Below are 13,427 nucleotides of genomic sequence, written 5' to 3'. Positions count from 1 at the left end.
AATTCACATGACTGATAACATATAAGAAGCTGGTCATTTTGCATTTTTAAAGTTTTTGAAGAGTTATCTGCCCTTGATGCAAAGAAGAAAATTTTAATTTCGTCAAAATTTATGTGGTAAATGATAAATTTTATTTCATATTTTAATAATGAGACAGTGTACGCATATTTTCACCAAAAGCTTTTAATGAAATTCAAAATACTTTTTACAATATTTTAACTAGAAAACTGACCAGTCAGCAAGGGTCCCGCGAGGGGTAGAAATATAAGGGTGCAGCTAACAGAATGAGAATTTTAATTGATTACAGAAATTTAAAAATATATGAAGAAGAATATGCAATAACAACTGTATTTATAAAATTTCAAGATAATTCCTACATATCCAACAACCTGTAAAGAGTATCCCTGTATTTACATAAGGCAGTAAAAAACATCACATCTACAATTACTCAATTAAATGTATAATTAAACAAGAATACAGCATGTGTTTTCAAATATCACCCAGGCTTGACCTTAACTTCAAAACAAACATCAGTTGCAGACAAAGGTTAATTTATCTTAAAGTGACAAATAAAGATAAGCCTGGAAAATCTTCTGCCCCAGACAAGATAATTAATCCCAAGGGATTAATTGTACTGCTCTCTTATCCTTTTCTTCCAAGTTTACAATCAGAACTCTTTCAGTAATGATAGAATGAGATTATTATTGGACTACCCATTATAATTAACAGATTTCTTGAATTTACATATGACAGCCAAAAGAAAATGAATAAATAAATAAAATAAATAAATAAAAACAAAAGAATAAAAAAAAACATATCTTTATGTTTATCTTGTTTTTAGAATTCAATAAAATCATAACTCATTTTATATTTTACCAAAATAAAGTATGAACATTATTTAAATCCACAGTTCAGAGAATGTAAACATCATTCAGAATTGACCTTAACTTCAAAACAAACTTCATTTGCAGACACAGGTGTTAATTAATCTCAATTTGACAGACACAGATAATGCTTTGGATTTTCTTCAAGAGGAAAGTTAATTAATCCCATGGGACTAATTGCAGCTTTCATAGTTTACAATAGGAACATTCTCAGCAGTTATCTCTCTTTGCCCTGGCATTCATTCTAATGTAAAGTTAAGGAATCTACCCCACCACCCCAGCTCCAAAGTGGATGACATAGAGAACCAAACTTAGCATCAAAATATGTCTTACTGCCTCTTCAACCAACATACCAAATTTGAACTTAATTGGTCAACTACAAAAAAAGTTATTAGAAAAAAACAGAAAATTTGTGGATGGAAGAATGACAGACAGACAGACAGACAGACAGACAGAGTGATTACTATAGGGCACCAGCAAATCCTTGCGGGGCCCTAATAACATATGCATCGCCCATAGACTTCAATGTAAAATTCAAGGTGCAATTAATTTGACCATAATCAAAATTTTTAAAATTTCTTGGTGGAGTATTTTTATTTCACAACACCATCAAAATGATACTATAATTACAAATATAGGACCGTTCATTTATTAGATACAAAATACGGTCGCTATACATTGAATACCTTAAAAAGCATTGGTTATTATACAGCAGTTTTGTTGCACTCCTGACTGCATAAAATTTAAAATTAAAACCATAGAACACAAAAATTCATAAAGTGTTGGCGACATCAAGTGGTAACGAAATTGTGCAGTACTTATAGTCCAATACTTCATAATTAAGACAGATGAAAGTATTTAAAATTCACATTTTATCTGGAATTATTCCCTATTTATGCCAAAAAACTAGCTTAAATGTATATTTAGAAGATAAAATATATTTTATAGCATATTTTCCTTTATAGGACAAACACAGTAACCCACCAGAAAAATTGTACTCATCATTTTTTCTTTATTATGTTCCCCAAACGAAGTTTGGGAACATACTGTTTTTACTCTGTTTCTTATTATTATTATTATTATTATTTTTCTTCCTGGGTACTTTTTTGTCCGGGAGTGATCTCCGAAACTATACATCCGATTGAGTTGAAACCTTTTTAGGGTTAATAGGAATGTTATGTAGATTTGCGGAACGAAGGTCATTTTGCGCGCACGTGCATGCACGTGCGTGCGCGTGCAATGAGTAAAATGACCAATATACTTGATATAGCCATAACTTTCATATCTTTTGATGAAATACCTTGATACTCAGAATATAAGGATATATTAATAGTGTAGACAAGATGACATGGTCAGAATGCACATGCATGCACGTGCGCGCATGCGCATTGATTAAAATAACCAATACAATTGATATAGACTTAACTTGTACATTTTTTGATGAATTGCTTTGATACTCAGAATATAAATATATATTAGAAGTGTAGACAAGAAGACTTGATCAGCGCACACATGCATGCACGTGCGTGCGCGTGCAATGAGTAAAATGACCAATATACTTGATATAGCCATAGCTTTCGTATCTTTTGATGCTATGCTTTGATTATCAGGATATGTTAATAGTGTAGACAAGACGACATGGTCAAAATGCACATTCATGCACGTGTGCGCATGCGCAATGATTGAAATAACCTATACGAATGATATAGACTTAACTTGTATATTTTTAGATGAATTGCTTTGAAACTCAGAATATAAATATATATTAGAAGTGTAGACAAGATGACATGATCAGCGCGCACATGCATGCATTTGCATGCACGTGTGTGCGCGTGCAATGAGTAAAATCACCAATATACTTGATATAGCCATAACTTTTACATTTTTTGATGCTATGCTTTGATACTCAGAATATATAGACATATTATAAATGTAGACAAGACGACATTGTCAACATGCGTATGTATGCACGTGCGCGCGCATACAATTCTTAAATGACCAATATACGTGATATAGCTGTAACTTTTATACTTTTTGATGAAATGATTTGATACCCGAAATATGTAGATATATTAATAGTGTTGACAAGATGACACGGTCATCATGGACTTGCATGCACGTGCGCGCGCGTGCAATGCGTAAAATGACCGATATACTTAATATAGCCGAATTTTTTTTTATCTTTTAATGAAATTTGAATATAAAGATATATTAAAAGTGTAGACAAGTTGACATATATTTTGTACATGCATGCCCGTGCGCGCGTGTGTAATGCGTAAAAAAAATATACTTGATTGCCTTATTTAATGAAGCTTACAGGGAATAAGACACCAAAAGGAAGTTGGGGAGCGTTTGGGGAACATCTGTAACGGTCCCCGTTACAATTAATACTAGTTTTTATTCTTATTGGATGATTTATAATTCTTACACATTTGTTGCACTCCTGACCAAAAGCATTAAGGCCTTTAAAGTAAAATTGTGAGGTGAAAATTACATAAGAACTTGTTCTGTTGTTTCAGTGAAGTTGAGGAGGAATTACTTGAACTTTATGACAATTTTTTAGTGTGTTTGTTTTTAACATTCATAAAAAAAATCACAAAAAGATAAAAACATATCTGAATTAATAAAATTGAAAAAGGAAGGATTTTAATAATAAAACTGTCAATAATTTAATATTAAATTATACAAAAAAATCATTATTAATTTATGAATACTGCTAAGCATGAATAGAAATGTTTTCGTCACATAATTTGAATCTTAAAAAAATGTGTTGCACTCCTGACCATAGAAATATAGATCGGAAGCACAGACAGATCCTGTAATTGATAAATCTATTTGGTAAAAATGTTCTTTGTGTCTTTATTTTCCAAAATAAAAATGAGAAAGTCATGTAATGATAATAGATTTTTCATGCTTGGGAGCAAAACATCAAATATTGCACTCCTGACATTACTGGGTATGCACATATACTTGACTCTCATTAATGCTGCTTGTGATTTATATAACATTTTTAAGTTTTAAAATGTATATCAGTTATTGTTTTACACTTCCAAAATTCTTTTTTGTCTTAATTTTCTTTCAGAATTTTACAATTGATGTTTTTTTGGCAACACTACATTTTTTCTGTTGCACTCCTGACATGGTATAACATTTTTTTAAACATCAGCCATGACCACAACTTGATTAAACAAAAGTTACTACAGTCCACATTTAAAGCTCAATACTTTGAATATTATCAGGAAAGTCTTTATTTTCAACATAAAGCATTATTGTTTATTTCACAGATCTCCAAAAAATACTGAAATTTCAAAATGTCACAAAAAGGTGTTGCACTCCTGACAATTTTAGCATCATTTTTGGTCATAACTTTTTTGCTAATTGAGATATCAACGAGATATTTGGCAGGTATTTAGACAGTATCTAAAGACATATGCTGAGACATAGAAATCTATTTTCATTGCATGTATTTTTAGTGTGGGTTGATAAATATGCATTTGGTCATTTTTTTTTTTTAATTCACCCGTCTGTGGTGAACCATGGACTCTTACCTGCTCTGTAAAGATCTCATAAATAAATATCTGTCTTATTCTAGCCAGTGCATTAGCCTTCACCAGATTCTGAAATTGTCCAAATAAATATACAAAGTAAATGGAATCATATTTCATTCACTGGAATGCATTATGACTCAACAATGGCTAAAATTAAAAAGAACCAAAAGAAATTAAAGTCTGTGACTATTGTTTTATAAAATTTAATTACCTTTAAACCCAATGTGAGATACACAAGGTCAGAAATTGCTGTCATGTTGTTGCTATGGAAATGAATGGCGATCAGGAACAACATTTCACCAAAGGAACAAGCACTGGACACCTCACTAGAAGTTTACAGTAAAATACAACTTAAAAGAGTTATACATAATCTGCCAATTCATTTTTATTATATACCCAACTATTTGTCACTAAGTTTTACTGTTGAATTTATGCAATCACGTGACGGTGTGATCCGATGTTCAGAATCACCACACTGTGATTTTCTGAATCCATGTCACCCATCTCTGAAACTGATGACATAGTACACAGATAAATGACGTTTTTATTCTCGCGCATCAAAGTTCCTTGACAAAATGGCTTGTTTAATGTATAAAAGTTATGTAATTGATCCAGAAAGTTTGCTTTTGTTATATTTTGCTAGTTGTAAAGGGGTATATAATAAATTTATCATTATAACAGTAACTTGATCCGAAGAGCAGTATCACGTCTCTTTGACAGGTGCGGATCATCAGATCAAACTCCACGCTTCGCATCTCATTTGATCTGATGATTCGTGCCTGTCAACTTGACGTGATATGGCTCTTCGGATCAAGTTACTGTTATAATAATAAATATTTATCAGTAAATTAGCGTGCAACTAATTACATTCCCTTTTAGTCTCACTTGTTCAAAATATTGTAAGCCATTCTTTATTTGTAAGAATTTTGCTTAAACTTATCTTTGTGTGTCAATCAAATCAATATAAATATAAAGTTCTTACTGGGGAGTAACTTTTATTACATGTACATGTATTAAGAATCTGAAATACATGTACAAGTAAAAGGTCAGAAGTTCCTGATAGCAGTATGATATCTGTACTTACAGCTTGAATTCCTTCTCCATCACCAGGGACCACTTAATCCAGTCTATAGCCACCTTCTCTTGATCATTGTTCCTGTGACAAAGAATATCACAGATAAGTACTGACCCACAATTTTACAGTGTTTACTGCATGGTACATAAACATATATAGTATCATTTATCCAAAACAGCCTCTGAGAGAATTGAAACTTTGTGAATACCAGCCACAAAATTTAGTCCCTAGCATTTCTTTAAAAAATCTAATATAAATAAATTCTTGTACATTGGATGGTGTAAACAAATGAGTAGATGCTTTTCTTTAATCTAAATAATATTTTAAATAAAACAATCCTTTGAATTTTTACAATTTGCATCATTTTGTACATATATGTACTAATCATAGTAAAATGTACACCATCAATCAAACAGGGATAACTACTATATAATTATATAAAGAAAAAACTGCACTCTGGACTCTGTCTAATCCAGCCAAATTCTTGGGAACTATTGACTGACAGATAAAACCAGTTATAGTGTATATACACAAGATCCTATGGGACATCTGATCTTACCACACCTAAATTCATCGGACAACACTGAACCTCTATTTGGAAGTGATGAGATGTCTCAGGGGTTTTGATTGGTCATAATTTGTCACTTTTAGCAGCTTGTAAACCATGTAGCATTGGATAAACTAGAAATATGTCCATAGGACATGAATGCCCTGCCGAAGGTATATTAGTAATGCAACATTTTAACACAAATTGAGAAAAGTGAGGTCAAGGTCAAAGGAAAGGTCAAGGTGAAAAAATATTGATGCAGTTGAATAGCTTACATTAGTATGTATCAGCATATGAAGTTTGACACAAATTTAAGAAAAGTGAGGTCAAGGTCAAATGAAAGGTCAAGGTAAAAAAAAATTGTTTATGCAGTTCAAAGGTTACATTGGTATGTATTAGCATATGAAGTTTGATAAAAATATTATGAATGGTTTTAAAACTAAGCTAAACACTAATTAAAGAAAAGTGAGGTCAAGGTCAAAGGAAAGGTCAAAGTCAAAAAATATTGATGCAGTTGAATAGCTCTCATCAGTATGTATCAGCATATAAAGTTTGACACTAATTTAAGAAAAGTGAGGTCAAGGTCAAAGGAAAGGTCAAGGTAAAAAAATGTTGAATAGCTCTCATCAGTATGTATCAACATATGAAGTTTGATTACACTATCTTGAATGGTATCTTTAAAACTGAGCTAAACACTAATTTAAGAACAGTGAGGTCAAGGTCAAAAGAAAGGCCAAGGTCAAAAAATGTTGATGCAGTTGAATAGCTCTCATCAGTATGTATCAGCATATGAAGTTTGATAACACTATCTTGAATGGTATCTTTAAAACTGAGCTAAACACTAATTTAAGAAAAGTGAGGTCAAGGTCAAGGTCAAAAAATGTTGATGCAGTTGCATAGCTCTCATCAATATCTATCAGCATATGAAGTTTGATAAAAATATCTTGGATAGTTTCTTTGAAACTGAGCTTTGAACAGAGCTAAACGCAAAGTGTGACGGAAGGACAGACAGAAGGACGGAAGGACAGAAGGATGGAAGGACGGAAGACGGACATGACAAACACTATATGCCCCAGCCATATTCATGGCGGGGCATAAAAATAAAAAAACATAGGTAATCAGAGATTACAGAGCTCACCTCAACGAATGTTGTCTTTAAGTAAGGCAAAGTCCTACACTAAACTAATAATCTAGGAGTGTGCATCCCTAGATGCAACATTTATGCAATTTTGGTCTGATAGGGCTTGCAGTTACTTGGGAATAGACTTATCTGAAAACTTAAAACTAGTCACTCATCCAGAAAATGTAAGTCAAATCCAGCATCCGAAGCAAGTTTTGAGATTGTTCGTCCCTTCATGCATCCATGCAAGTTTGGTTCAGATAGGCCTTACAGTTACTTGGAAATGAGATCTGCTCCAAAAACTTTAACCTGGTTACTCATCCGGAAAATGTAGGTCAGATCCAGCATCCGAAGCAAGTCCAGTAGTGTGAATCCTTAGATGTATCATCCATGCAAGTTTGGTCAATATAGGGTTTATATTTACTTGGAAATGACATCTGCTCAAAATACTTTAACCTGGTCACTCATCCGGAAAATGTAAGTCAAATCCAGCATCTGAAGCAAGTCCAGTAGTGTGCATCCTTAGATGTATCATCCATGCAAGTTTAGTCAATATTGGGCTTATAGTTACTGGGAAATGAGATCTGCTCCAAAAACTTTAACATGGTTACTCATCCAGAAAATATAGCTCAGATCCAGCATCCGAAGAAAGTCCAGTAGTGTACATCCTTAGATGTATCATCCATGCAAGTTTGGTCAATATAGGGTTTATAGATACTTGGAAATGACATCTGCTCCAAAAACTTTAACCTAGTCACTCATCCGGAAAATGTAGGTCACATCCAGTATCCGAAGCAAGTCCTGTAGTGTACATCCTTAGATGTATCATCCATGTAAGTTTGGTCAATATAGGGTTTATAGTTACTTGGAAATGACATCTGCTCCAAAAACTTTAACCTGGTCACTCATCCATAAAATATAGGTCAGATTCAGCATCCGAAGCAAGTCCAGTAGTGTGCATCCTTAGATGTATCATCCATGCAAGTTTGGTCAGTATAGGGCTTATAGTTACTTGGAAATGAGATATGCTCCAAAAACCTTAACCTGGTCACTCATCTGGAAAATATAGGTCAGATCCAGCATCTGAAGCAAGTCCAGTAGTGTGCATCCTTAGATGTATCATCCATGCAAGTTTGGTCAATATAGGGCTTACAGTTACTTGGAAATGAGATCTACTCCAAAAACTTTAACCTAGTCACTCATCCATAAAATATAGGTCAGATTCAGCATCCGAAGCAAGTCCAGTAGTGTGCATCCTTAGATGTATCATCCATGCAAGTTTGGTCAGTATAGGGCTTATAGTTACTTGGAAATGAGATATGCTCCAAAAACCTTAACCTGGTCACTCATCTGGAAAATATAGGTCAGATCCAGCATCCGAAGCAAGTTCAGTAGTGTGCATCCTTAGATGCAAGTTTGGTCAATATAGGGCTTATAGTTAGGTACTTGGAAATGAGACCTGCTCCAAAAACTTTAACCTGCTCCAAAAACTTTAACCTGCTCCAAAAACATCAACCTGGTCATTCTTTAGCTGAAATTGCAGCATCTGAAACCTTGACTGGTACAATAAAACACACTAGATGCATCCTCCATGCATCTCTGACTGATATAGGCCATAGAAGTACTTGAAATGAAAACTGCTCCAAAAACCTTAACCTGGGACGCCGACGCCGAGGGTATTACATAAGCTCCCCCAACTTCGTTGAGGTGAGCTAAAAACCATAAAATAAATTCTTACCCTAACAGATATGGACAAGCTATCAACATGCACAATCCAAGGGAGACAAATCTAGCACCAGCTTTGCTTAAGGGAGGTCTAGATGTGATTAACCTCAGCAGAATCTTCATTTCTTCATCTGTAAATCTACAAATTGCAGAGTTGATCACAGATGTACACTTAAGTGGTTTATGCATTCTTTAGGTTCTAACTTAGATTTTTCATCCAATGTACTTTTATTAAATGTTTTCTTGTTTTATACGTAATGTTAATACATTCTTTTATTCATCACTTATGAAACAAAAGTATTATAATCCATAGACAAAGTTACTTACTTAAATGCAGCCATGCTCTTGAGTGCACAGTAGAGTCGTATGAATGCACTAGCCTTGATGGCCTGGGACTCAGATATCGTGGCTCCACCATCAGGCAATATTGAAATCATTTGTTCCAGTAGGCACAGTCTCAAACTGTGTAACTGTGTCAATGTGGAATCTCTTTTCAACTGAAATCATTAAAATTTGTAAGAGCTCACACTTATGTACATGTATATGATGATCTTACGTGTTTCTTTCCTGCATAAAAAAAAATTAAGAACATATTATGACATTTGTCAATGATAATCATCAAAGTTTTTAATAATGCATTTTGTTGTCCAGAAAAATATTTAGATGTTTTATTACTTGCTTATAAGTCAGACAGAGGTTTGGACCAAAGTTTAACTCCCAAAAATCTGACTTATAGGCAAATAACCTGTATATTTGGACTTTTTGAAATTATGTTCATTATAAAACATAAAAAGTAAAATGAAGAAAAGATGTATGTCCATAGAGAATTTTTTTTTAAAAGACATCACTGGAAAATGCTGGGCACATTGGAATCACAAGATTGAAAGTCCAACAGTAAAACCAATGTGCCATGAAATCATAAGTATTCACAGGATAAATTTCCATGAAATCATAAGTATTCACAGGATAAATTTCCATGAAATCATAAGTATTCACAGAATAAATTTGTACGAAATCATAAGTATTCACAGGATAAATTGAAGTCAGGTTCCTAAATCTCAATGTAATACATGTATTACATAAGGAAAATTGAAAATATAATGTATTTTCATCATTTTCATTATGAAGACCACCTTTAAACAAAATTATTTAAATGTAATGAAGTGCATTCAAACCCAAATAAAATAATTCAACTATTGTTTTACTAGATAAGAGTGGTCTTTAGCAACAGTTTGTCATTGCTTATGTAGATACCTCATAATTTACTATATATGCCATACAAACTCAGTGATTTTCATATATCATACAAGGGAACAATTTACATTTAAATAGCATTATTGAGTAACTTGAGTTTACACATTTATAAACTTAAATCAATAAAATACTGGTAAAAAATTGTATTTAAGAAATCACTACTAGAGTAGGCAAAATTGCCTATCATATGCACCTTGGCTCTTTGTTTTACAGCTTATACATGTTATGGCAGAATTGTATTCATTCTGAAAATGGACCATTTCATTCAAAGACAGAAATATTCCATCAATATTGTGACATTTATAATCACCTTTTGGCCTATTTTGACATACTGTGAGAACCACTCCTTTACGCTTGTATTGTTGCCTAGCAACATTCCACTGACAAATCCTACAACATCTGTGTTGGAGTCTCCTGATATTTCTGACTGGGGGTATTCTTTATTCATTTCTAAGGTCAAGGCCACAGCTAATCCTGGCATCTTGCAATTCTCTACCTGAAATAAGTGAATCAAGTACTAAAACTTAATTCAATTTTAAACCATCACAATGATAAGTGTACTGGAACATTTTAATTTGATTCGAACTGTCAAACAAGTGTACAACTTTACTGCTATCCACGAACAACTGGGATTGGATATGTGTCCTATTACCTAAAACATCCTCTCCTTAAGCATTCTAATTATCTTATGGCCACTCATTGATAAGAACTTACACAGAGGGCCCTGATATTATACATTTCTTTTGGATTCATCCTGGCCAGAGCGAGGAGCACTGTCATTCTCCGCTGCCCCCCGACTGTCTCCTCATCTTGTCTGTCACCATTAGTCACCAGACTAGTACACACTGCAATATCAGATGATTTCAAGTACACTCAAACTACCAGGTAAGTGAATGGAATAAAAGACAAGAGGCCCAAGGGCCTTAACGGTCACCTGAGTACAATACAATAATTTAGAGGATCCATAAACTGAAAAATGAAGCTTTGTTGCCCAAAAGCAAAAAAAATAGTATGATTAATTGGTCTAGTATCTATCTGCCCCCCCCCCCCCATTTATCACTATTCCCATGCAGAATATTTACAAAATGTCTATCATTTAACCCTATATTATTACTTCTCACAATGGCCTCTCTTGGCCTTTGAAGAACATTTAAAAAAGATAAGTTATTTTTGTCTCATTTTTATTTTTCTATTATTTCCAAGTCATTAAAACTATGAAAGTACTTTTTTATTATACAATAAATTATCTTGCATAATTCTCTTATTCTATTAAGCTTTCAAATACATTATTTACATTGATTAATTATCAAAGGTGAATGGCAAAGGGGAATAACTTTGCTCAGCAGAATACAACTTAATAGAGCCCTGGCCAGGACTAGAACACTTTGACTTAATGGTCCAGGTTTCAAAATTCTGGTAAAAATACCCTTGCATATTAAAACTTTTACTCTGTTTGCCTTGACCATCCCCAGAAGCATAGAAGATTTTCAAAGAAATGCATTTTCACCATATTATTAAATAAATAAAGCCCCATCCTTACCCCAGAACATCTGACCCATTGGCCATGAACTCACAATTCTGGAAGAAGCACCCTTTCTCATTATAACTATACACTTGTTTCTTTACTCTTTAACCAGTAGTAGAAAAAATATTTTGAAAGAAATTATGCATTTTCACTATATATAATCAATAGAGCTCTTCCCTCCTCACCAGAACCCCTGACCCAAGGGCCATGAGGCATTCTTCCTTATCATAACCATGCACTTCCTTTGTTTGAAAAATACCCAGGCGCACAGAAGAAGATTTTGAAAGAATTCATGCCTTTTCCCTATATAATCAATAGAGCCCCGCCCTAACACCAGAACCCCTGACCCAGGAGCCATGAAATTCATAATTTCTGAGGCAGCCATGCTCATCATAACAATGTACTTAGTTTATTTAATATCCAGGAGCAGAGAAGAAGATTTTCAAAGAATAAATGCAATTCTACTATATAATCAATAGAGCCCTGCCCTAACACCAGGACCCCTGACCCAGGGCAGGGATGGCCATGATTACTGAAAAATGTAATCGATAAATAATCGATTACTTAGAGGAATTTTGTGTAATCGATTATTAAACAATTACACTCATTTTTGTCTTGTAATCGATTGTAATCGATTACTTTGGAAGATGTAATCGATTAATAATCGATTACTTCCTAGTTTTTATCCCTTCAAATATCAAAGCAATATTTAAATGGTAAATGTTGATGTTATCCACTGAAGTTTGAATGTGTTCCTGCAGTTTCAGTGCAGATTCTTTTAAGGTTTTATTCTGGCTTTGCTGCTAACATTCTCACTAAATGCCCAAATGAGGGATTCTCTACCATGGAAAGTGGAGACATGTTTCCTACAATAAAATATGCCAAGGAATTAATTATTCCTTTCAACCTTGGATCTGAACCTCTTTATTTATTGACTTGTTGCAAAAATTATTTAATACTAGTCTTTATTGTGAATTACTTCATTAGAAGTATTTGGGCTGCCCGTATGTTGATAGTACACATTAAACATTCCTGTATGTGTCTTTAAAAAAAAAAAAAAGTAAATTAGAACTCTTAGTAATAAACATGTAAATTAAATGTGTCTTGAAGTAATTCAACTAATAGCACAATTTCATTCTGTATTGAAATAAGTGTTTTGAGAGCTATTAATTGTTTTAATTATACTGTTTGTCTTCAATGGAATGAAAGTTAAACACTAGGTAGTTCACAGTTTACACCTCATTATCTGCAAATCAGGGATGTCTCGGTCAATTAATTAGCCATTTAAGATAAGCAAACACAGTGACACACTCCCTCTATTACAGACACTTATAACCTCTCATTGATATAAAAGCAACCTTACAATTTTGAATGAAAACATGAGAATGACACATTACACTAGGTGGTTTATATTTGATATTTATGTGTGACTGACTGGAAATAATTCTCCAAAATAACATTCATTTATGTATAAAGTAATTGAAAGTAATCGAAAAAGTAATTATAATTACATTGAAAATTTTAGCTGTAATCGATTAAATTACGATTACAAGTAATCGAAAATCTCTTCGATTACAGATTACAGTCGATTACTTGAAAAAAAGTAATCATTACAATCGATTACGATTACTGGATTACAATTATCCCATCCCTGACCCAGGGGCCATGAAATTCACAATTTTGGAAGAGGCACTCTTGCTCATCATAACTATGTACTAAGTTACTTTATTTAATGCCCAGGAGCAGAGA

General features: G+C 33.3%; 1 protein-coding gene across 1 annotated transcript in view; it reads right to left on the bottom strand.

Moving 5' to 3' along the window:
* The window catches only part of LOC133196983 (integrator complex subunit 2-like), a 34,467-nt gene that overhangs the window by 14,160 nt on the left and 6,880 nt on the right, over nt 1–13,427 (bottom strand). Inside the window, exons 5-11 of the mRNA XM_061332825.1 lie at nt 10,868–10,998; nt 10,464–10,649; nt 9,227–9,396; nt 8,913–9,038; nt 5,517–5,588; nt 4,644–4,758; nt 4,433–4,501 (exon numbers count right to left, since the gene is read on the bottom strand). Coding sequence (XP_061188809.1) covers nt 4,433–4,501; nt 4,644–4,758; nt 5,517–5,588; nt 8,913–9,038; nt 9,227–9,396; nt 10,464–10,649; nt 10,868–10,998 — 869 coding nt within the window. The remainder of the gene's footprint in view (nt 1–4,432; nt 4,502–4,643; nt 4,759–5,516; nt 5,589–8,912; nt 9,039–9,226; nt 9,397–10,463; nt 10,650–10,867; nt 10,999–13,427) is intronic.

Source organism: Saccostrea echinata, unplaced genomic scaffold (genome assembly GCF_033153115.1).
Source record: "Saccostrea echinata isolate AGI-Se365-2 ecotype Australia unplaced genomic scaffold, CSIRO_AGI_Sech_v1 ptg000030l, whole genome shotgun sequence".
NCBI lineage: Eukaryota > Metazoa > Mollusca > Bivalvia > Ostreida > Ostreidae > Saccostrea > Saccostrea echinata.
Note: the sequence above shows the minus strand (reverse complement) of the source record. Positions and strands in the feature narration are given on the sequence as shown.